The sequence below is a fragment of the Cucurbita pepo genome, chromosome LG14 (genome assembly GCF_002806865.2).
Source record: "Cucurbita pepo subsp. pepo cultivar mu-cu-16 chromosome LG14, ASM280686v2, whole genome shotgun sequence".
NCBI classification, from domain to species: domain Eukaryota; kingdom Viridiplantae; phylum Streptophyta; class Magnoliopsida; order Cucurbitales; family Cucurbitaceae; genus Cucurbita; species Cucurbita pepo.
Genome location: NC_036651.1, coordinates 3,355,151 through 3,377,125, shown reverse-complemented (window position 1 = coordinate 3,377,125; position 21,975 = coordinate 3,355,151). Strand labels below are relative to the sequence as shown.

General features: G+C 34.3%; 4 protein-coding genes across 9 annotated transcripts in view; 2 read left to right on the top strand and 2 right to left on the bottom strand.

The window, feature by feature from the left end:
* Window positions 1-4,587: 4,587 nt before the first annotated feature.
* On the bottom strand, window positions 4,588-6,770 carry LOC111810662 (salicylate carboxymethyltransferase). Its single transcript, XM_023697406.1, has 4 exons — window positions 6,181-6,770; window positions 5,663-6,073; window positions 5,290-5,562; window positions 4,588-5,012 (listed from the first exon to the last, which is right to left on the bottom strand). Exons 1-4 carry the CDS (start codon window positions 6,253-6,255, stop codon window positions 4,680-4,682), a joined length of 1,092 nt encoding a protein of 363 aa, XP_023553174.1. The 5' UTR covers window positions 6,256-6,770; the 3' UTR covers window positions 4,588-4,679.
* Window positions 6,771-7,549: 779 nt separating this feature from the next.
* LOC111810667 (monoacylglycerol lipase ABHD6-like) overlaps window positions 7,550-21,975 on the top strand; it is a 25,586-nt gene continuing 11,160 nt past the window's right edge. Inside the window, exon 1 of the mRNA XM_023697413.1 lies at window positions 7,550-7,553. The gene's annotated coding sequence lies outside the window, so the exon portion shown is untranslated. The remainder of the gene's footprint in view (window positions 7,554-21,975) is intronic.
* LOC111810665 (gamma carbonic anhydrase 1, mitochondrial-like) lies at window positions 12,794-17,050 on the bottom strand. Of its 4 annotated transcripts, none has more exons than XR_002817422.1 (6): window positions 16,823-17,050; window positions 15,262-15,405; window positions 14,364-14,489; window positions 14,128-14,279; window positions 13,194-13,672; window positions 12,794-12,988 (listed from the first exon to the last, which is right to left on the bottom strand). XR_002817422.1 is itself a non-coding variant. In XM_023697410.1 (5 exons), exons 1-5 carry the CDS (start codon window positions 16,935-16,937, stop codon window positions 13,394-13,396), a joined length of 816 nt encoding a protein of 271 aa, XP_023553178.1. In that variant the 5' UTR covers window positions 16,938-17,050; the 3' UTR covers window positions 12,794-13,393. The 4 variants fall into 4 exon arrangements, 1 of the variants encoding a protein (XP_023553178.1); XR_002817423.1 differs by having other exon boundaries at window positions 12,794-12,976; XR_002817424.1 differs by having other exon boundaries at window positions 12,794-12,933.
* LOC111810663 lies at window positions 18,281-21,082 on the top strand. Of its 3 annotated transcripts, none has more exons than XM_023697408.1 (3): window positions 18,281-18,527; window positions 19,081-19,947; window positions 20,493-21,082. In XM_023697408.1, exons 2-3 carry the CDS (start codon window positions 19,088-19,090, stop codon window positions 20,665-20,667), a joined length of 1,035 nt encoding a protein of 344 aa, XP_023553176.1. In that variant the 5' UTR covers window positions 18,281-18,527; window positions 19,081-19,087; the 3' UTR covers window positions 20,668-21,082. The 3 variants fall into 3 exon arrangements, with proteins under 3 accessions (XP_023553176.1, XP_023553175.1, XP_023553177.1); XM_023697407.1 differs by having other exon boundaries at window positions 19,069-19,947; XM_023697409.1 differs by having other exon boundaries at window positions 19,016-19,947.

Below are 21,975 nucleotides of genomic sequence, written 5' to 3'. Positions count from 1 at the left end.
CTCGGTGGACTTGCATTTGACAATTGATCTGCACCGTTAATACGAGATCATGAAAATAGTATATGTTTAAATTAATATGCAATTTTTTAACTATTAATTCTTTTTAAGTGGTATTTTTTTTAGTGAAAGAAAAAGATATAATTAAAGAAATTTAATCATATAGTTTGATTATTAATTATTTAGCTAGAGCTTATTATAGGAATAGACTTTAATGATTAAGCAATAAAATAACATTATATTTTCGCATAAATGATTATGACATCAGCATTAATTTGAAAGCTTTAAACAAATTTCACCATTAATTCTCTCTCTAAAACCCATAAAAATTAATTATTTTTGTTGGGCTAAGTGATTTAATGTATTGGGAGAGGGCAATTAATCATCAATAAATGATTTATGTTCATCATATTGTCCCTTATAAAATGTAAATTTATATGCGGGTTTGAAACGTTTTTGCTTGTTCACATATCGTTTCGTTACTTGATTTTGTACCGTTATGTTTCAAATTCAAGAAAGAACGAAATAAGCATTTGTTTTGAGACTACATTCTAATGGTATGTTGTGTTTCTACTCCCATGACCCTCCGTCGTACATACTATGCTCGAAAAGTCGATGAAAAGTAAGAAGAAAAGAGAAGTCCGGAAAAATGCTTTACTTAGCATTTCTATAGTACGACACTCAAGTAAATGAGAGATACATAAATAAACTAAGACCGCGTCCAAATGAGAGTGATTTTGAGTATAGGATGACTGAAAAAAACATAAAAGAATTGAAAGTTACTACGTATACTAATAAGGTGCACCTTCCTTATCAGTGGTTCAATCATAAGAACGTTATGATTAAGCATGTTTCACTTAGAACAATTCTATGTTCCTAAAATGCATGTAAGTGAAGACAAAACGTGCCCAAAGAACTTGTGTTGGTCTATGCGATAGTAACATGATCATTAGTTCCACCATGATTACCGTTTGAGTGTGTCTTTCCATTTGAAATGACTATCTACTTCGATTCTAATGGACAAACCATAAGAGCAGACATGTTAATAGAGTTAGACAGAGAGACAAGGCTACTTATCAGGTCAGATAGACGTCTGGTTTGTAAGCTATCCCCTCTTAAAAACCCAGAATTGGTTACGCGCAATACGCCGATAACTTACTCTCGAGAATCATAAATGTCGTAGAGCTTCTCATAAAAAATACAAAAATGCATCGCCCACTTCCTACAAGTCGGCCTAAATATATAGCCCACCACCTTTTTGCCCTTTTTCTTCTTCTTTTGGCTTCTTTCCTCATTATAATATTATCATGCCTCTTCAATTGTTTTTAGGTTTAGGGTTTTTCTTTAATGTTCTAAATAACATGCTCCTTGTCCTTATCCATAACTAGGTATAGCTTTATCAAATTTTGATGATAATAAGATTAATTAGTTAATAAATTATGTTTAACAAAATTAATCCTAGTTCGTGTGTTTTTTTATTATTATTATTAGTACACTGATTCGGGCATGAAAATTTGAACTTTTAACGTGTGTCCCTTGATATGGGGAAATCACTGCGATGGGAGTAAAATTCAGATTACCTTGTTGATCGAATATCTCAATGCAAGAACATTGATTGAGATTCGAATCACTCCACAAGCAAGATCGATCATGTCTAGCTTGAATGATTCTTGTTGATCAAATATCTCAAGGCAAAAACACTTGATTGAGATTCGAATCACTCCACAACCAAGATTGATCATGTCGAGCTTGAATGATTTTACATGCAACCTAAACTCCATACAATTACAAAAAAACTTAGTCATTGGCTAAAGAAAAGCACAGATGCTTCTTTTACTATATTTTTCAAGTCTACTTACAAATACAACATACATGACTTTATATAGTCTCAAAATGAAACTATTAAAGACATTCCGAGAGTTGTAACATTCATACTTAATAACCCTAATTTAATAAATAACTCTAAATTGTAATCCACCCAAAATTTATAACATGAAACTTCATTCTTCTTCAACGTGGCATGAATTGAAATATCTTTTGATAATTTCAACAATATTTTCTTCACATTTTCATTGAAGTATACTGTATAATTGATGTCTCTTGGTTCATATCATCCCTCGTCCATCTCAAACGAGTTTACGGCTCTGCGACCCTTTTCAAAAGGCCCTTAACCTGTTTCCATACTCAGATGGCACCAAAGGTCACCTTAATGCACTATCCTATCAAGCTAATCTAGGTTAAGCTCGACAGTACGAGTTCCCAAATACCTAAATACATATCAATTGATTAGCAAAATTCTTCGATCGAGTCAACAATTAAAAAAAATTAGAGATAGATTTGTAATTTAAAATTAGCAATAAGTTATGGCATAAAAACGAAAATTTTATTAAAAAGAATATGATTCTCTTTTATTCCCATAAAAAAAGAACACAAATATTCTTCAATAATATTCTTATAAATTTGATTTAATAAAATAAATTATTCTCGTATCAAAAAGCATATTAAAAATAATAATTATTATTATTATTATAAAGTAAGAATTTAATGAAAAGAATATGACTTATTGATGACATTAAAGAATGGTGGATATTACAAGAATTAATATCGAGGCATCTTTTATATTACATCCATCTTTGACTTGTCGTCGGTATTTAAATTTAATTTCTATTTAGTCCCTCGACTTTTAAAATTTACATATTTAATTTTTATAATTTAAATTTAATTTTTAATTACTCTAAGAGATTAATTCATTAATTAATATAACATAAAATATTTTCTAAGTTTTGGAAAATTTAAATTCGATTAAAAAAACTTAAAAAAAAGTGAAAAATATACGAATAATTACGAGAAAATAAGAAAAAGATTAAATAATTAGGACATGTTGGGGTCGGTACATGAATAAGAGATTATTCTATATATAAAATATAATTAATTTACGACTTTTTTTATTTTTAAAATAGGCTTTGAAATGCTTAATCTTAAATTTTAGCCCATGTTGGGGTCAGGTTGGGTTAAGTTAGTTGAGTTGGTGACCCTAGTAACCCGAGTAGGTTTGGTTAGGTTGTTAGATTATTTTTTTAAAAAAAATCATATCTATCGATAATATATGTTACATTAATAACTAAAATTTTAAAAAATTCGAGTATCAGATATTCACAAGTCGCAACACATCACTAACATCGATTATAAACGTCAAATATTCTTAATCTTTATTATAATCTTAAAAATAGGGTGGCGATGGGTTAGGATACAACTCAATTCTCGAGTTAGTCTGGTTAACCTAATTAAAAAAATGTCAAACGGGCTAACTCACCTAAATTTTTAGTTTTCAAAAAGTTCGATCCAACCAAATCAGATGGTTCGATTCTTGGGTCACATGAACCCGGGGTTAAAATAGTATTTATTGATTTTTCTTTTAGTATTAAAAAGTTTTATTTATAAATAAATTTTTATGCAATTAAATATTTTGGTTGACTATTTAAATTTTTATTTCTATAGTTAAATTAATTTGATTATTAAAGTGTAAAAAATATTAGGGAAAATTGTAAATATACTAATTAAATTACTTAATAAAATTATGACTATAATTAAAATACAGCCCAACTTATATTTCCGCTTTTGCTGAGCTGGCCCAATATGATAAAATCTTTTTTTTTTCTTTCTTAGTTGAATTTTTTTTTTTAATTTTAGGTTTTTTAAAAAATAGAAACTAAAAAAACTCTCGTGTGTTGGTCAAGTTGACCCGTGATAAATTTACACGGTTTAATATACTCGATCGACTAATATTTAGATGAGGAAAAACGATTCTCGAGAGAGAGAAAATTTTCAAGGGTGGCTACGTATACGACTGACGCACTTAGGCCATGTGCCACATCAATTTTCAGGCAAAGGCAAGGCGCACTTGTACGGAGGGTGGTGGCATCGCGAGCAGAGACTGTGGCACGTGCATAGGGTAGACTGTTTTCTAGAGAAGAAGTTGTTTTAACCGCTTTTCAAAGTTTACGTCATAAATGATGTTTAGGTAAGAGTTATATTTCTGCATTGTAGATGAGCATGAGAGGTTAGTAGCAACTCTGAGTATGTGAAAATTTAGGGTCGTTACAAGCATAATCTAAGAGTACTTGTAAATATGACACGAATTTAAACTCTCACTAACCGAGGTTAGACCTATCACTAATTAAGGTTTATTATTGATTGTTTGCTATTATGTTTGTTACGAATATATCCCGATCAAATATTATTAAAAAAAAAAAATAGTTTAAATATTATGAAATGGGCCTACTAATTTTGTTCTTTTGCACATTACTCCTTTCATTTGTACCTATTTTTAATTATAGCCCCGAGAAATATGATTAGAATTCACGACTTTTTGACTCTTAATTGAGTTTATATCAAAGTTAGTTGCCCTTCAATAATGAATCTTTTTCGATTTGGTCGTAGTAGATTCAAAATAGCTCCCGAGCCGTTTAGAACTAAAGAAAACTAGTTTTTTACAACGCTGTTAGTGTTCAAACTCGATGTTCGGGATTTTACATAATCACAAAGCTCATAACTCTGTAATATATTCAGCCTAGTAAAAGAACAACGAGATGAGGCAATTAGAACGACACTGAATCGATAAGAAATGGAGTAGAAATATTACAAAAAATGTGAGACTAAGAATTTTTTTCGGAATAAATAATTTAAAACTTTGTAAGAACGATAACAAAAGAGATGGGTTTGATATCTTGTTTGGCAGATTCTTCGTCCAAAATGGTACCGTAATTATGAAACAAAGACTCCAAAATGGCATCACCGAAATGGTGAGATATCATAGATTCTTGAATGGCTCTAACAGTCTTTGCCACTTCTTTCCCGTAGCTCTCGCCGTTTTTCACCTTCTTTTCTAACTCAAACTTCTCTATTCTCTCCAACCCGAACGACCCTTCTCTTTTTACTTCCTCTTCTATCTCCTCTTTGTTCGGTGCGTAGAAATTCACGTCGTATCTATCTACCTCCTCCTCTTTCACTTTTCCCTATAATATAACGAACAAAATACATATTTCGTTATAAAACGCTCGACCCTCATCGATAATCCACTCTAATCCAATATCGTTAAGATATACATGCCTGGATGAACAGGTCACCCGACGTCACTATTGAAGATTCTTGATTACATTTNTATATATATATATATATATATATATATATATATATATATGCTAAGGAAATTTATAAATAAAATAAAATAAAAAAAAAACATTTTAAAAAATAAGCAAATATTTTTATGTTTATTTATTTAATTTTTGTTACCTGCGAGACTAAAATGGCGAAGGCTCGAGCAAGAAGGTGCCACAAGAAGGAATTTCCTCTGTCGACATGATCGGCACCGTCTCTTCCGAGCAAGATCAGCACCATCCGGCCGCCGGAAACCACCTCCTCCGCTCTCTTCCTCAGGAACTCGCAGAAATCTCGCCGGAATTGCTTCACGTAAGCCTCCGCTATGGAAATCGGACTCCTCTCCGATATATAAATGGTGCCTCTATTCAGCGGTTCCCCCAATTCATTTCGAAGCCCCTCAGGAACCTACAAGGATGATCACCGAAACGAACAATTTTAAACATTAGAGAAAATCCAAAAAAAGAAAAAGGAAATGGGGGAAAAGGAAATAGCAATGGCGGCAAACCCTAGAAAGCCAGTGGAGGCTGTAAGAGGAATAGACAAAGTGCAAGCAATTATTGGGGAAAAGTCTCTGGTAAAATGAGCCTGGATAGGCCCCAATGAAAAACCCCGATGGATTTTGATTTTTCCCTTCGTTTTGAAGCTCTCTGCAGAAATCAGGGAGAGCTTTGAAGATGGAATTGAAATCGTTGGTCGGAAGGTCGTTCAAATAGACGCGGAACTCCGGCGGCGGCTGGAGATGACTGGAGCTTAGCGATTGAATGGCTTGGATTATTTCTTTGACGATCGATAGCGAATTTGGACCGGAGGAGCAGCCCAGATCGGCGATGCCGAAGCTCGCAGGAGCGCCGGTGGAAAGGTAAACTTGCTCTATGGCCTCCATTGTTATGTGCTTTACCATATCTGAACCTTTCTTCTGTTACAATCATGTGGTTTAGCCATTAGAAAACAAACAGAAAAGGAAGGAGAGAGTAGGACAAAAAACATTTCAATATATATATATATACATATCAGAGAGAGGACCTGAAGATGGGAGTTTTTGGCATAGCTATTGTTGCCAATTCCACCATTCATGTGGAAAACTTTTTCAATATCCATATGGGTAAAGATTTGGAGCTGGTTCTGGTTCTGGGTTTGGTTCTTGTTCTTGTTCTTGTTCTTCTCTACTTGGATGAGTTCTTTGTGTTGTTCAAATGCCCCTTTTAATGGTAGAATTTGATGAAGTACGAAAGTTTTTTTGTCTCCCTTTTTTTTCTTTCTTTTTCTGGCCTCATGTTCTTTTTTATGATATTTTCTTTCATGAATAGTGCCTATTTACTTGCCTTCTTGGGAGGGGCCATCATGTTGGCTATTGATTCAAACAGTGTTAATAAAGAATGGACGATTAGCAACAACTGAAACCTTTGGCTTCTTGAGTTCTTACATCACCTTCACTGTTTGTAAATTAAACTCAAATTAACAACACATCCAATACTTTGGGTTTACTTTGTTTGACATTCCTCCCTCTGCTCCACTGAGCCATCTTCTACTACCATAGTACAAGAGGCCCACCGTAAGCCGATATTGTCCTCTTTTTGGGCTTTGACTTTCCGGCTTCCCCCCAAGGTTGTTAAAATGTGTATGCTAGGAAGAGGTTTCCACATCCTTATAAAGGGATTTCCCTTTCGCGCTTCCCCTCAAAGTTTTTAAAACGCGTCTGCTTGAGAGAGGTTTCCACATACTTATGAAGGGCTTTCTCTTTCAAACTTCCTTTCAAGGTTTTTAAAACGCGTATGCGAGGGAGAGGTTTCCACATCCTTATAAAGAATGCTTCATTCTATCCCCAACCGACGTGGGATCTCACAACTAGAGATATTTCTTTTGTTTCTTTACATTTCTCTGAATAATCCCTTGGAAGAATAAGAATCTTAAGCCAACATAACTCGTAGAATAAATTAGGCTTCAGGATTCCCATCACCACTTCGTAAACTAATGAAAATATGTTCAAAGATTTAGAAACTGAGCTAACTTTTGGAACAAAAAGAAAAAAAGGCGATGAAAAGAAGAAGAAAAGTGACAGTGAATTGTGTGTTTGAAGCTTATCTCATATGCCACTGCTTTTCTTTTTCCTCTGACTTGCTCATGTTAGTTGGCAGAGTATGTGTTTTGTTCCTTAAGATAAGGTTTTTGTAAGCAAAAGCAAATTGTTCTGTGGAAATGGAAAACAAAGCCGACTCTATCAAATCAAGGAGTTGATTTATTCATTACAAATTGACATAGATTTTCCAGCATTGTTCATCCCAAAAGTTGCGGCTTTGGCCACGTGTAACTCAAGGGATATTCCTAATGTTGACCCAAACTAAGAGTCATTTTCTTTTTCCCAAGACGGGGTGTGGGATGAATGGATCAGTGGATCAGTGGATCAGTGGGGTGCCCATCACAAACTGATTGCACCATTTTCCTGTTTTCCACTACACCATTCATGCACCCTTTAAGTAGAGGCCTACATTTTGGTTCTTGCAGCAATGGAGGACTTTTGGGTTTGCTATTCCATCAACCATGAAACTAAGAATAGTTTTGATTCCATTGGGGGACTTTTGGGTTTTTGCTATTCCATCAACCATGAAACTGAGAATAGTTTTGATTCCATTGGGGGATTCAAAACATCCCCTTTTAACTTGGAACATAGAACATGTTAGAAATATGGGAAACCACCGCTAATAGATATTGTCTTCTTTGGGCTTTTCCTTTCGGGCTTCCCTTTAAGGTTTTTAAAACGCATCTGCTAGGAAAAGGTTTTCATACCCTTATAAAGAATGTTTCGTTCTCCTCCCCAACCAATGTGGGATCTCACATGCACCTTCTTCATTTCTTTCATTCATAATCTCTACATTTGTTCGATTCTCGGACATCTCATGTGAGTATGGTTAGCAAAATTTTCTTACTGCATGTACACGGGTCAAGCTAACGAACATATGATTCTAGGAGTACCGAGAGGTGGAGTCGGACATTTTATAGGAATGTGCAACATTTTTTCTTCTACCATCTACTTTTTTTTATATATATCCCCTCTTTGAATGTGTACAGTGCGGTCTCATGCACTAGGTGTCCATAGTAGGCCGGCCGCCCTACTTAAACCAATCATCATATTGATCCTTAGGCCCCGTTGTTGGAAAGGCTTGGCTTCAAAACCGTACGTGGAACATCCAAAATTTAGGAGAAAAATTAGAAAGAAAACACCAAATTCTTAATTTTTTAACTCGTGGGTTTCGGTTTTGGTGATTTGTTTAGGTAGTAATGAAGCATTATGTGTTTTTAGAAGATTAGCATATGGACAAAAAAGAAAATTGAAGTGGTTGAATAGTAGTTTAACTAAAAAATAATCATAATGATTGCAATGAAGTGGAGTTTGATCATTTTATTGGTGTTGGATTATGGTGACTTGTTAGAAAATTATGGGTTTAAACATCTCTTTCTCTCCACATTTAAATGAACATGAATGGGGAGATATAATTGTTTTCAATTTCAAATATGCTCATACCATAATCCAACAGTTGTTCAAACAGAATTATGGAGAATCTCAACTTGTTTCTCCCATTAAACCCCCCTAGTGCTTTAAGCTTCTTCGAGAAACAAAAACTACCCGTATAGAAAAAGATCATATCATTTCCGTAACTTATTTCTAGCTTGTTTATTTAAAATATTTATTTTATGTCAGTTGAGTTGTGTTCATATTAGTAGAACTTTTTTCGTATGTTCTTTTTAAAGAATTTTTAGTTCATTTAAGTTTAGTATGATGACATCTCATTGGTCATATACTAACTTCTTATTTGTTTGCTTGTTTAAGATGCTTATTTTATGTCCGTGGAGCTATGTTCATATTGGTGAAACTTTTTTCGCGTGTTATTTTTTAAAGAATTTTTAGTTCATTTAAGTTTAATACGATGACTTCCCCATTAGTTATATACTAACTTCTTACTTGTTTGGTTAAGATATTTATGTCAGTTGAGCTATATTTTATATTGGTAAAACTTCTCTTTAGTTCACTTATGCAGTAGTAAGTTTATAGGCATTTTAAAATGCACTAAAAGTCTACTTTTGTTGCAAAGATAATTTCGTCTAAACCAACGGCGAAAAATAATCGTGATATTAGTGAAAGTGTGACTTGGATTTTGTGTGGTGAGCAAATCATTGGGGGAAAACTGGTTGGAAAGGTGTTATTTAAAGCCTATGGTTAAAAGTGGAGAAATGGAGCAAATAAAACACCGTACGAGAAATGGCCAAATTTGGGCACCAACACTGCGGAAGCACTACTCTAGAGCACCATGGTGCTACCTGGATAGCTCGTCATTGCGCTTGTGTGATTTTCCTTCTCTTCTTAACCTTAGTTGAGCTTGTTATAAGTTAGAAACAACTAAGAAAAGTTGTCTCGACAAACACAACGGATTCAGACCATGATTTTGATATCGATACTGACTTGTATGATGTGATTTACTTGGAACATAAGAGTTTCTCAAATGGTCTTTTATTGATGGAGATAGTGTTGATAGTATCTCTTACGTATATAATCATAATTTTTCTTTTATCTAGTTAGTGCAGAGTTCTGTCATATTTCCAACATCTTTCTTATCGTTTCTTCTTCTTTCCATTTTGAAACTCTTTATGCAGTTGATTTCGTAAATGATGCACGTCTAGTGGGGAGGCGGTGGAAAGAAAAAGAAAAAAAATCTTCTCAAGTTGGATTCCCATCTCGATACTCGTCCCTCCCTCGTTTTTTTTCCCCTTTTTTTTAAGGTAAATTACTTTTTTGATCGGGAAAGCTTAAGTTTTGTGTCAAATTAGTTTATAGGTTTCAAAATTAAATAATTGATTCACCAGTTTAAATAGAGCCAATCAAGATGGTCGAATACATGGGTCATGTTGTTGGGAATCAATGAGATGTGACGTTGTTGTGTTGCAAATATATGTGATCAAATAAGCTTGGAATCTGTACAACGATTTAACAAACATGCATGTGCATACAACATATGTGGTCAAACAAGCATGGATTTGGCGAAACATGGCGAAACAAACCTTAAACGAAGCCACGAAAAAAATCCTTTTCTTTTTAATATTATTCTATTAAAAAAAAAACCAGATCAATTTTACTTTTGAATCACTTAATTATATTATGAGGGTTAAGAAATTTACACGTAAATTTCATTTGATTTTCGAAAATTAAATTTTTCACGACTCTAAGAATACTATTGAACAAATTTTCGGAGATGTAGAATTGAATGAGAGCGGGGTCAAAGAAGTCATCCTCGTCTCTACCTTGCCCCGATTCTTCGTCTCTGCCTCGCCTTGTCAACACCTCTAGTACTAACACGAATTTTATTCAAACAAAGAAGCTTAATTCGTGTGCAATTTTTACGAGTAAAACATTCCTTCTCTAACTCCTCAATATTGTCCACATCATTACAAGTTCCATCCAACTTTTGAAATTTTGTTCATTGTTTGGGTGTGGGGCTTTCTTTTGTCTTGTTCGTTCGAAAGTGGAGTTATTGTAACGGATTTTGGGTGGATCAAATTTAGTTTCGACGATATTGTTCAATTCTCGTTTATATGACTTGATAGCGTTGTTTTTATCTTTTCTAGTTAGATGCAAGCTTTGTTGATTGCGTTGATTTTCAATCCCTTCGAGATTTTTTTTCAAATATGGACCACAAAACGCTTCAACTTCACGTTCTTATGTTGTTGTGATCCAACGTTAATTCCACTTTTCTTATGTTGTTGTGCTCCAACGTTACTTCACAAAAATGATGATTTGAAACGCTGATATCAAATTATTATCTTTTGTGCTAATCGAAGTGTGTTCTATGAGATAATAAGTTTTATTCGAATTCTGTCATTGTTTGTCCTTTTTACAAAAACCCTTTATCCAAGAACATTATCAAAATTCCCAAAAGAACTTATTGAATTTTCTTGAATTTTTGTTACTTACGGACTCTAGAGCCACGTGTGATGTACGTATATTTTGAAGTTTCAAAAATTATTTCGAAAGTGTTTGTAAGATAGTAAGACATCATGTCATAGTGATTATATGTTCAATTCGATATCACAAAAACGTATTACTACCACAAATTTTCAAGCATGGTATCCATCAATCACGTTAACATCATCTAAACGCTTCCATTTATACAAACTACTAACACGAACCATTCCATGAAGGAAAGGCGATAAACAAAATACGAAGCAAGAACAAGAACAAAGAACTAAAGTTTAAGAGGAAAAATGTTGGAATATTGATGGTTGGCAAACTAAATGAATAAAGTTTTGAAATACTTTTAGTGTCCCTTTGACGTAAAGCAGCCACGAACGAACAAACGAACGGGAAGCAATACAATTTTGTTAGTATTATAAGAAAAAAAGTGGGAAACAACACGACATCATCATTTCTTATTAAAATACCATTTCTAATACCCATAATGGAATACCCATTTCGTTTAATTCTCTCATCATGTTCGTGGCTTGAGTAATTAGATTCGTAGGTGAAATAATGTGTCGGGTTGGCTTCAACTGACCATCTTCATATCACTCAAACGTCTCGTGTATCACTTTTTTTAAGGTACAAGATTCAATCTTGAAACTTGAGAAACGAGATGTTCTTTATTGTAAAACTTTGAGATATACAACGCTTTAGTTGAGTTATCGTCTCAACTAGATCATAGAGACGAAATTGAAACAAAAACCGAGCGAAGAATTTGAAAGATAGTTGGTCAACGTCCACTAGAAAGAGGAGGAAAAATGGAAAATGGGGTTAAGGTATTTGCTTTGGTGTTTGTCTCTTTATAATGGCCAATGGCAAATGGGTTAGTTTGCCTTTTGCTTCTCCCAATACACAATGCCCCAATTGCCCATTTCTCCTCACATTTTGGTCCCAAATTAATGGACTCCACAACTTTATCGTCTTTCAATCACTTCACTTTCCTGCTTTCAATCACTTCCGTTCGTTTTATCTCTTAAACTTACATTTTTTTTCGATCGATTTCAATACTCAGTAAAGTATTTTACTTATGTATCACTTAAATATACGAATAACTGAACTTAGAACTTAAAAGTGATTTGTACCCACTTTCAATCACTTCCGTTCGTTTTATCTCTTAAACTTACTTTTTGTATTTCAATGCTCACTAAGGTATTTTACTTATGTATCTCTACGAATAACTGAACTTGAAACTTAAAAGTGATTTGTACCCAATTTCAATCACTTTCGTTCGTTTTACCTCTTAAACTTACTTCTTCATCGAACGATCCCAATGCTCAATTAAGCGTTTTACTTATACCCACTTTCAATCACTTCCGTTCGTTTTACCTCTTAAACTTACTTCTTCATCAAACGATCTTAATGCTCGATTAAGCCTTTTACTTATATATCACTTGAATCCACGAACCAAACTTAGAACTTAAAAAGGAATTTGTCCGGTTGACGTTTGTCCAGCAAATAAACAGTGTTTCTTGGGGGATCAAGTTGGAGCTATTGAATCCATGTCAAATCAAGTATGTACTTTACTCAACTTTGCCACTCAGGGAGATGGGAAGTGGGGATCTTAATAGGAAAAGCTAGTGGCTTTAATAATTGACATTTCTTNTTGTTTTTTTTTTTTTTTTTTGTAAAAAAAAAAAAAACAAAACAAAATGGCTGTACGATTATTATTCTTCAAAGAAGGCCGACAAACAGATTGGCCCATTCATCCCATTATCAACCAAACTCCATAGCCGCAACATTGGCTAAGAACATCCCCCTCTTCCACCCTTCTGCATTGCATCAGCAGCCATACATTTGCTTCACATGAGAGACCTTTACAGTTGGCTAATGTAATCAAATCAGACAAACATCAAACACTCCCAAACAAATATTAGCTCCCTGTTTCGATTCAAAGATTTGATCTATGAAAAAGAATCAGGAAGCGTCCTTAGTTTATTTATTTCCAACTAGTAACAGCCAATGAAATATTCAAAACCAAGAATAGATTCAAGATGATTAAAGCATCCAATGTAATGATGTCTCATTGTACCTGATTTCTCAAGATGGAGAAAAATGGGGTTTTGGAGAAGATGATTGACTCGAGCTGTGGCCAGAGGACGTTGTCCGTGATTACTGGCACTCGCTCTTTCTTCCAACCTCCATAAATTATTTGAGATGAAAGTCACGTCTTTTATCAACTCGACATTTGAAAGGGGAAGAATTTTTATGTGCCTACATTAAGAAAATGTCTTAAGAAGATTTTGGTACTTTGTTGGCCAGTATATTATCTGGAAGAATGAGCTCTGGGGGGGTTTCACGAACAACGCCCAGCATTGAATCATACTCTTCATCACGACGAGCAAACTTCTTGCGAAGAACCTTTTCGAATTCAATTTCGTCAAAGCTCTTTACGTTTTCAGCTGCATGAACCTGTGATAAGTTGGAATAATTAATGGCTGACTGGGAGATAAAGGCCATCTCTTCTTCTGTAAGCTTCCTCAGGAATTTGGCCGGATTGCCTCCCCATACCTGTGATTGCACTACTAATAGTTAATAACTTCTTTCAAACATGATAGAAGCAAATTACTTTGTAGAACGGAGAAGGGTTCGTATCCAAGGGACGATTCAGAGATCCCAGACTCTCCTTCCAAGACTTCGGTAAAAAGCCAAAACGACCCCGCTCATCACTCTAATGTATATTCTTTTGCACACATCTTACCCACATCATAAAAAACTAGTAACTACATGAACCCACACTTCAAAACAGATCAGCTCACACACTTGACCTAACCCCTTTAATACTCTTCCTAACTACCGTTCTCTCAATCACATAAACAAACAAGAGCAATTTTCCATTGGAGAATGGTGAATTGTGCCATCAATCCTAGAATTGTGGGAGTCAAGTAACAACCGTATCAATTTGACTATAAAATTCAAGACCGATAAATACACTGATACAAAGTAAAATGATAGTATTGAGAGACCTCTCCGCATGGGATCCTTGTATTCTGCCTCACAAGTGCTCCAGCAGCAACCATTGCATGTTTTTCGATGAAGACTCCATCAAGCAATGTCGCTCCCATCCCCACAAATGCCTCGTCCTCAATAGTACATCCATGTAACACGGCACTGTGACCTGTCAAGTTCAAATTTGAAACCATAACACATACACGTCGACTGAAGATACTAATATCATTTTAAACAAGATTATATCACTCACCAACAGTAACATTATCTCCAATGATCGTTGGTAAAACCTTTCCACTCAAATTGGATTTTGCTACGTGAACTAAAGAGTTGTCTTGTATGTTGGTCCCGGAACCAACACTAATGCTGTTAACATCACCTTCATAATATTTTGCAGTTAGACAAATATAAACAAATGGTGCGAAAGAAGATAGGGAAAGCAAACTGGTCAAACAAATTACTGATAAATGGTTGTTACCTGGTAAAAAAACAGTTCACTCAAACAAATTTAGGCAATAAGAAGAGTAGAGTTATTTACTATTTGCATTCAAAAGAGTGGTTATTTTTCTCAGAAAAGACACCAGTTATGTTCCCCAAAAAAAGTCCTATTCCTGATAGTGATAGGTCGTAGGAACACAAACATTGGTAATTGCTAACAAGCAAGAATACAGCAAACTGAGTTTCAATTGTTGCAAGACCTCATGCTTAGGCACAACCTAGAACCTAAAATTTCACTACACTCGCTGAGATGGCATTTACCTAAAAATCAATAATGAAGCACCAGTATTAACCTAAAAATCACAAACATTTCTTCTTCAGCCTTTTTCTTCTATTATTCTTGCCTTATAGTACTGTTCAGAATATTATATTTTGAAACATTTTAGTACCAAACATGCTTTCATCAGATTTTCTCCAGAACTGGATGACCATTACTTCAACAGGCATGCAAATTATTCCATCAAACGAATTTCAATTTCAAGTCAAGATTAATGGATGAGTACTATTAAACACTATTTGATGAGGAGTAAAGTCCACATTAAGGAACTTTGGAAATTGGAAAAACTATCCTGGTGGGGGGGCATCAAAATCAACATACTACCAAATATAGGAAATGAAACAACATTCTTCAAATAGGCTAATGTTAAGCTTACCTCTCAAAACACACCCATACCAAATGGAGGAACCCCGTCCCACCTGCACATCACCAATGATAGATGCACTAGGCGCCACAAATGCATCCTTGTCAACCACAGGAGCCTTGTCAAATATGTTCATGAGCGTCCTATGCCTAGATACTAAAGAAATAAGAATCAGAATTAGATAATGTCATTTGAATAATTTACTTATAGAGAATTCAAACCAAAAGCCTAGCACAGCAAAAACAACGGTTCAACTCCAAGGCATATACAATTTGGCAGTGTATATAAACAAAACCTCAGTCAAGTACTGAATATATACATGACCAAAATTGAATTTTAAACTGATGGTGGAGGTCATTGTGGGCGTATAATTGGTAATAAAGGTGGTTGTGGGTGTGGTGGCTTTTGTAATAGAGGTGGTGCAAGGGGCGGCAAAGGTTTCCCTCCACGAGATGGTGGGAAATCATAGCATAACATAATGCACCAGCATTGTTTTGCTATTTGCATTTTTCGTGTCTTTCTAAGAAGCATTTTGCAACAGCCCTTGTTTGCAAGGGTTTTGCAACAGTCTTTAGTTTGTAAGTGTTTTGCAACAGTCTTTAGTTTGTAATCTATTTTCTTTGACATTGGAGTTCTCAGTATAGGAGGTGCAAGTTAAAAAGAAAAAAGGAGTGACAAAAGGATGCATTATCACACAACAAAAGATGGATTCAAGTTAAATCCAAACAGCTAAAATGTGTACAAACAAACTACTATAACCCTCAGATTATGAAATAATCAATGATTGAAATGTCTATTCAGATGTCGATATATCTTTAACTCGGATGGTTCGACATTGATATTAAGGATTAATCCATATCTCCAATATCTTTTATGAACAGATATAAAACATAAAAGAATCTCATCTATTAATCTCAATATGAGTATGAATACTAATAACAAGATTTATCAACCGAGTTTTGAAGTAGAAACAACTTAATTATTAATTTAACAAGACTTACAGAAGTATCCACCAATAACAAAAAGTAATCCATATATATGTAAAATTGAAATACCAATATTAAGATCGACATCGATATTTTAATCCTTGGGTATAACAGATGATGATGATGAACTTTTACTGCTTCCTGAAGTGAAATTCTCAACAATTAATGTCTAACATAAGCTCTCTCAATTTATGGTGCTGTATTCTGAAAGATTATCTGATGAATGCCATAACCTAAAAATCAACACCGTCCCTCACAGAGGCGGTTTCACCAAACAAACACTAAACACAAATGCACATTCCTCTTAAGCAATGATAAGAGACTAAAACAGTTCATATCTACAAGTTGAAAATCGCAATACAATGTCTAAGATCATGCCTTCTCTAAATCTTGTCCAACCAACAAAATTCTCGTTCGAATGTCCATACAAGGCAAACGTAATAATACACATCAAGATATATTTCCATTACATCGAAGACCGCAAATGATAACACCAAATGAAAATCGGTGGATAAACAATAACAATATTAATAGCATGGTGAGACTTGGAAGATGATAGAGTAGAATGTGGAGATTAAGAAGGTTACGTTGTTCTTGAAAGTAGCAACTCCCTTGGAGGCGGCAACCAAGACGATCGAGGGCTTGGCCGGTCTCCCGGATCCAGAATCCAACGGTGTAAATTGCCTTTCCCAATGTTCCCATCTTCCTCACTTGTTCTTCGTCCTCGTCGTCGTTCTTCAATTTTTTTGCTTCAATTACAGATGGAGAAAACGAAGGATTCAGACGAAAAGAGGGCTCTGTCAAAGTAAGTTCATCAATTTATTTTTCCTTCTTTTTCTTTTTTTAGATTTTAAATTAAGTTTGAAATTACATTTAAATATTGATTTCTAAATTTTAAAATAGTTTATGTGGATAAATTAGTTTCCAAATTTCAATTATAAATTTAATATTATTAAAATTCACTATTGAAGGAGACAGTATTTCTTGACTATAAATCCAGGATCATTTCTTAAATTAGTGGAGGTGGGACTTTCATCTTACAGTTTTTAGTTTAAATATGGTATTAACTACACCCTTTAATATAAGTTGAAAATATATTTATATTAAACGAAACGGAGCAAAGATTTAGGCTGGAATGAGATGGGAATATAATCTCGTCACTGACCCCATTTATCTAACAGGTATAAATGTTCTTCACTCCCTCTCCTCCTATCTAAACTGAAACTCCCTCCATCTCTATCTATCCAAGGGATGGAAAGGCAGAGGCCTTTGGTGTCCCCCAGCCTCACAATCACTAGCCAATATGCTTCTCTTATGCCTTTCTTCGTTCATGGTTCGGTATTCTAGTGTCCTAGGCTAGAGGAACCACACCAATCCATCCCGAACTTGGTGGTTAAACTCTACTGCAGTGACAATACTGTAAGGGAGGTTCTGCCGAAAAATAGCTAGACCCCATGATAATAAAAAGCTTAACACCTCTCCCTCGTTAAAATAGAGATCTCTACTTAAATTATAACAAACTTAAAAATAGAAAAACTAAATGGTATAAATTTATAATTACAAAAACTAATTAAATTACAATTTTTAAATAATTATCTTAATTTTTTAAAATCGATAATAAACATAGTAATAAGTATATTATTGATTCTCCTGCTTCACTAACATAATTTAAATGTAATTCATAACCCATAAATTTATCCATCATCGACGTCAATATTCTATATTTATTTTTTTTTAATATTTTAATTCAAATTTCTACGACATTTTTGTCCAATATCAATATTTAAATTATTTTTTAAAAGACTTAATTAAAATATTTAACTTTTATTTTTTTACTCTTCAATTTAAAAATTAATATTTACCCAACACCAAACAATCATAGGAATAATCAATTATGGTTGAAAAAAATTATATAAAATAAAATTTAATTATATATTTGAAATTTAAAATAAACATAAAATTAAAAATAATAAAATAAAATAAAATAAAATAAGCGGGAGAGAGAGAGAAGAATGTTAAAGGAAGAGGGTGGTTGGGNTTTTTTTTTTTTTTTTTTTTTGTTGAAATCTTGTTTTTCAGGTAACAGTAACAATCCAACGCAACATCGTTCTGACATTTCGATCTTCCTTTCTTCAGTTTGATTCCTTCTTCGTCTTCGTCTTGTTCTTGTTGTTGTTGTTCTTCCTCTTCTCAATCGTTTTCTTCTAATTCCCTTTTTCGATTGCATTTCTCACTTTTGAACTTCCGTTTTCCACTCTGAACTGCTTCTAATTCGCGCTCTCCATCATCACTGTGAGTATTTCGATCATTCTTGCAGTTTGTTTCTGTGTTCTTTCCGTTTGTTTCGAGTCTGGAATTTGTGTTAGATCAGGTGAGTTTTGGGGGGTTTCCAGTTGGGGTTTGGTGAGCGGATTTTAGGGTTTCGAGCCGATGAGACTACTTTTGTGTCTTCTTTGTTTATTGATTTGAATTTTGTTCTGATGACTTTGATGGATGTTTTTTTTTTTAAGGAATCTGATAGTTTTGAGCTCGGTCTTGCTTTAGATTTACTTTGTATCGTTTTGTGTGCATTCATATTTAGTTTGCTCGATCTTTGATCAGAAGGTTTAGTTGAACCAATTTTGATGGACTCATAATTTGTTTATACTCAGTTATCTACTTGTGTTTTGAAGTATTATGTCCGATGTAGCCTCGGAGATGCTGTTTTCGTTATTTCCTAGATGTTATCTATGTAATTTCAACGTGTTTCACTGATCGTGTTTGTAATGTGTGTCTCTTAGATGCCAAATGTTTTCCGATTGGGAGCTTATGTTTGAAGTTTCTTATTGCAAAGGTTTTTTGACAGAACGATTATGGCCACAGAGGAAGAACTTGATCTATCAGCTTTGAAAACTCAGCTCAGTGAAACAAATGGAACTTGGAAGCATGAAATGGAAAGGCGCCAATCCGAAGTAGATGTGTTGCAAGCAAGGCTTATGGAGGCAAAGGCTTGTATAGAAGGGTCTGAGGATGACTCGAGAAAGGAGCTAGAGGTTCTCTGGCGACGAGTTAAGACAACTTCTTCATTGTTGACGTACTTGAAATCGAAAGCGAGAATGTTGGCGATACCCCATTTGGCTCACTCTTCATGTGGTATTAAGCATTTAGAAGGGGTAGGATTAGTTGACAAAAGCGGAATACCGCTGTCTGGTTGGTCTAAGAGTATCGATCTTTCTTCATTCGACGGTACTGAAGAGGAATCCTTGGTTGGTATTGGCAAGCCATGTGGTTTATTGGATGAACAAGATGCTGCATATATCGGTCAAATACTTAAGTCTGTTCAGATGGTTTCAGATGTAATGGAAGCACTTGTCAAGAGGGTTATTTTGGCAGAATTGGAAACTGCTGAAGAGAAGGAAAAGGTTCATTTGGGTCAGGAGGAAATTAAAAAGAAATCAATTCAGATTGAAAACATGTCCTCAAAACTGGAGGAAATGGAACAATTTTCTGTGGGTACTAATGGGATTCTAAATGAAATGAAGCAGAGAGTCGAGGATCTGGTCGAAGAAACGTGTAGACAGAGGCAAAGAGCTGCTGAAAATGAGCAGGAACTATGTCGTGTTAAGCGGGACTTCGAGTCTTTGAAATCATATGTCAGTAGTCTCATTACTGTTAGAGAAACACTTTTGTCATCAGAAAAACAGTTTCAGACAATCGAGCGGCTCTTCGAACGGTTTGTACATTTTCTTAATGTTATATTGCTTTGACCTTGCTTGTTCTTTTCTTTGGTTATCATGAACGTTCAGTTTATTCTGTAGGTTTTCCTGGATGATATCATTTTCTTTTGATTCGCACTACACATAGATTTCTCCAATGCACTAAGATTTTCTTGTACTTGTATTGCCTTGTGAGTCAGCTTATGGTAGACCTTTATATACATGTGTAGCCCAACGTGTAGCCCGACCGTGTCGTGTAATGAGATTTCCTTTCTCCTTGTGTTTGGTCAGAAGCAATACTAGGAAAATGCATTGATGACAAACAGTTTTCATTCCATGAGCTTTGTCAAGTTCTTCAGCTAATAATACTCTGAATGGAATCTCTCACACGTACGCCACACCGAAAATTCCGTGGCATTACTTAATATCATATGACTGAACATATTGTGATTTGTGGCATGAAGCTGAGCCATGGAAATGTTAATTTTCCTCGCCATTTTGTGTAGTTTACTCTTAAATTTTTTTTGCATAGGCTCTTTTAAATTGATTGCTATGAACACAGGCTAGTTGCTAAAACCACTCAATTGGAGGGTGAGAAAGTGCAGAAAGAAGTAGAAGTCCAGAAACTCATGGAAGAAAACGTGAGGTTGAGTGCCCTTCTTGACAAGAAGGAGGCTCAACTTGTAGCCATGAATGAACAATGCAAGGTAATGGCCTTGAGTGCTTCACATATTTAATCCAAGCATACCCTGCTCTCCTTGCTCATCAGCCAGCATACCCCGGCTTCATCTCTCTCGGTTCACAACCCCGGGCCGAACAAGGTGGCGGTCGTGACCATGATTTCCGACCACGGAGGCAAGCATCAGGTACTCGTGCCGATATTGTATTTGTGAAAACCCTTGTGGACTTTATTGTGTAGTTACATAGTTTTAGTTGTTTCATCTGAAAACTCACAAGGTTTTTCTTCATTGGAGTTTAAACTTGGTTTGTGAATCATTCCCCTGAGATGTGTATGTATGCTTCAAAAGTCGGTATCCTTCTGCTCTTTGGTGCCTACAAAAACTTCCCCTTTAGCATTACACCTCTTCTTGTCTTTGTCAGTTGGAATACAATGCTCCAAAAATCCTTATGATCAGGTTGTTCCGGGCTGCATTCTGCTTTCTGATAAAACTTTATTTTCGGTTTTAGTATAAACATCGAGATTTTTATGAACGGGAGCATAGTTTAATTAGGGTGAAGATTTGTAACCTCGATCTAAGTAGTTAGAAGCTCATATATTTCACTATTGTAGAGCAAATAGAACCATCTCCTTTCTTTTGTCGAGAAACAAAAAAAACGGTAGACTACCTTAGATTTGTAGCTCTTAATTAAAGAGTCGGTGTCCAATGTAAAGAAAATATATGATAGTTCTTTTAAATCTTTTTTTTTACAACAATAAATTTGATCTATTTTATCATTGTTCCTATGACGTATATTATTAATAATTAAAAAAAATATATTTCTCATTATTGTTTGTAATTGGTCACATTGATTAAAATAACGTAAGCAACTTAAATTTAAGTGTAATATAAAACGCAATAAGAAAAATCACTATTCTCCCTTTGAAAATAATAATTAAAGTGATATTTTCTAATATATATATATATATATATATTTGTCTTTTATTTTAGGGTAATTGCTAAACTATCCATAGTTTCTGAGCTTTCCATATATGCCAAAAAAAAAATTATTATTATTCTAATTTTATAGGACAGATATATCAATAGTGATTTAATTTTTTTAAATTTTATTATTCTAATTTTAGATATATGAATAGTACATATGATATGGTATAGTATGTCATTAAATATATTAATTATATACCAAATTAGAGCATTGATATTCTAAATATAACGGCCTTAATTTAATTTCTTATTTATTTATTTTGAAGCATTATTTTCTTTGTGATTTATTTTCATCTAATTTCTTATTAATGTAAAATGTATTATTTTGTTGATATCATCATCATCTTTTTCAATTTCTTTCATTTTGTTTTCTTTTTTTTT

What these genes read in the sequence shown, in the direction of transcription:
- LOC111810662 (XM_023697406.1), bottom strand. Translation starts at nt 6,255, where the DNA reads ATGGATATTGAAAAAGTTTTCCACATGAATGGTGGAATTGGCAACAAT. An exon ending in CCAAAAACTCCCATCTTCAG is followed by an intron (nt 6,074 to 6,180) that starts GTCCTCTCTCTG and finishes TGATTGTAACAG; the next exon opens with AAGAAAGGTTCAGATATGGT. An exon ending in TCGCCATTTTAGTCTCGCAG is followed by an intron (nt 5,013 to 5,289) that starts GTAACAAAAATT and finishes GTTATATTATAG; the next exon opens with GGAAAAGTGAAAGAGGAGGA.
- LOC111810665 (XM_023697410.1), bottom strand. Translation starts at nt 16,937, where the DNA reads ATGGGAACATTGGGAAAGGCAATTTACACCGTTGGATTCTGGATCCGG. An exon ending in TTGCTACTTTCAAGAACAAC is followed by an intron (nt 15,406 to 16,822) that starts GTAACCTTCTTA and finishes TTATTTCTTTAG; the next exon opens with TATCTAGGCATAGGACGCTC. An exon ending in TGGAGATAATGTTACTGTTG is followed by an intron (nt 14,280 to 14,363) that starts GTGAGTGATATA and finishes TGAACTTGACAG; the next exon opens with GTCACAGTGCCGTGTTACAT.
- LOC111810663 (XM_023697408.1), top strand. Translation starts at nt 19,088, where the DNA reads ATGGCCACAGAGGAAGAACTTGATCTATCAGCTTTGAAAACTCAGCTC. An exon ending in ATCGAGCGGCTCTTCGAACG is followed by an intron (nt 19,948 to 20,492) that starts GTTTGTACATTT and finishes CTATGAACACAG; the next exon opens with GCTAGTTGCTAAAACCACTC.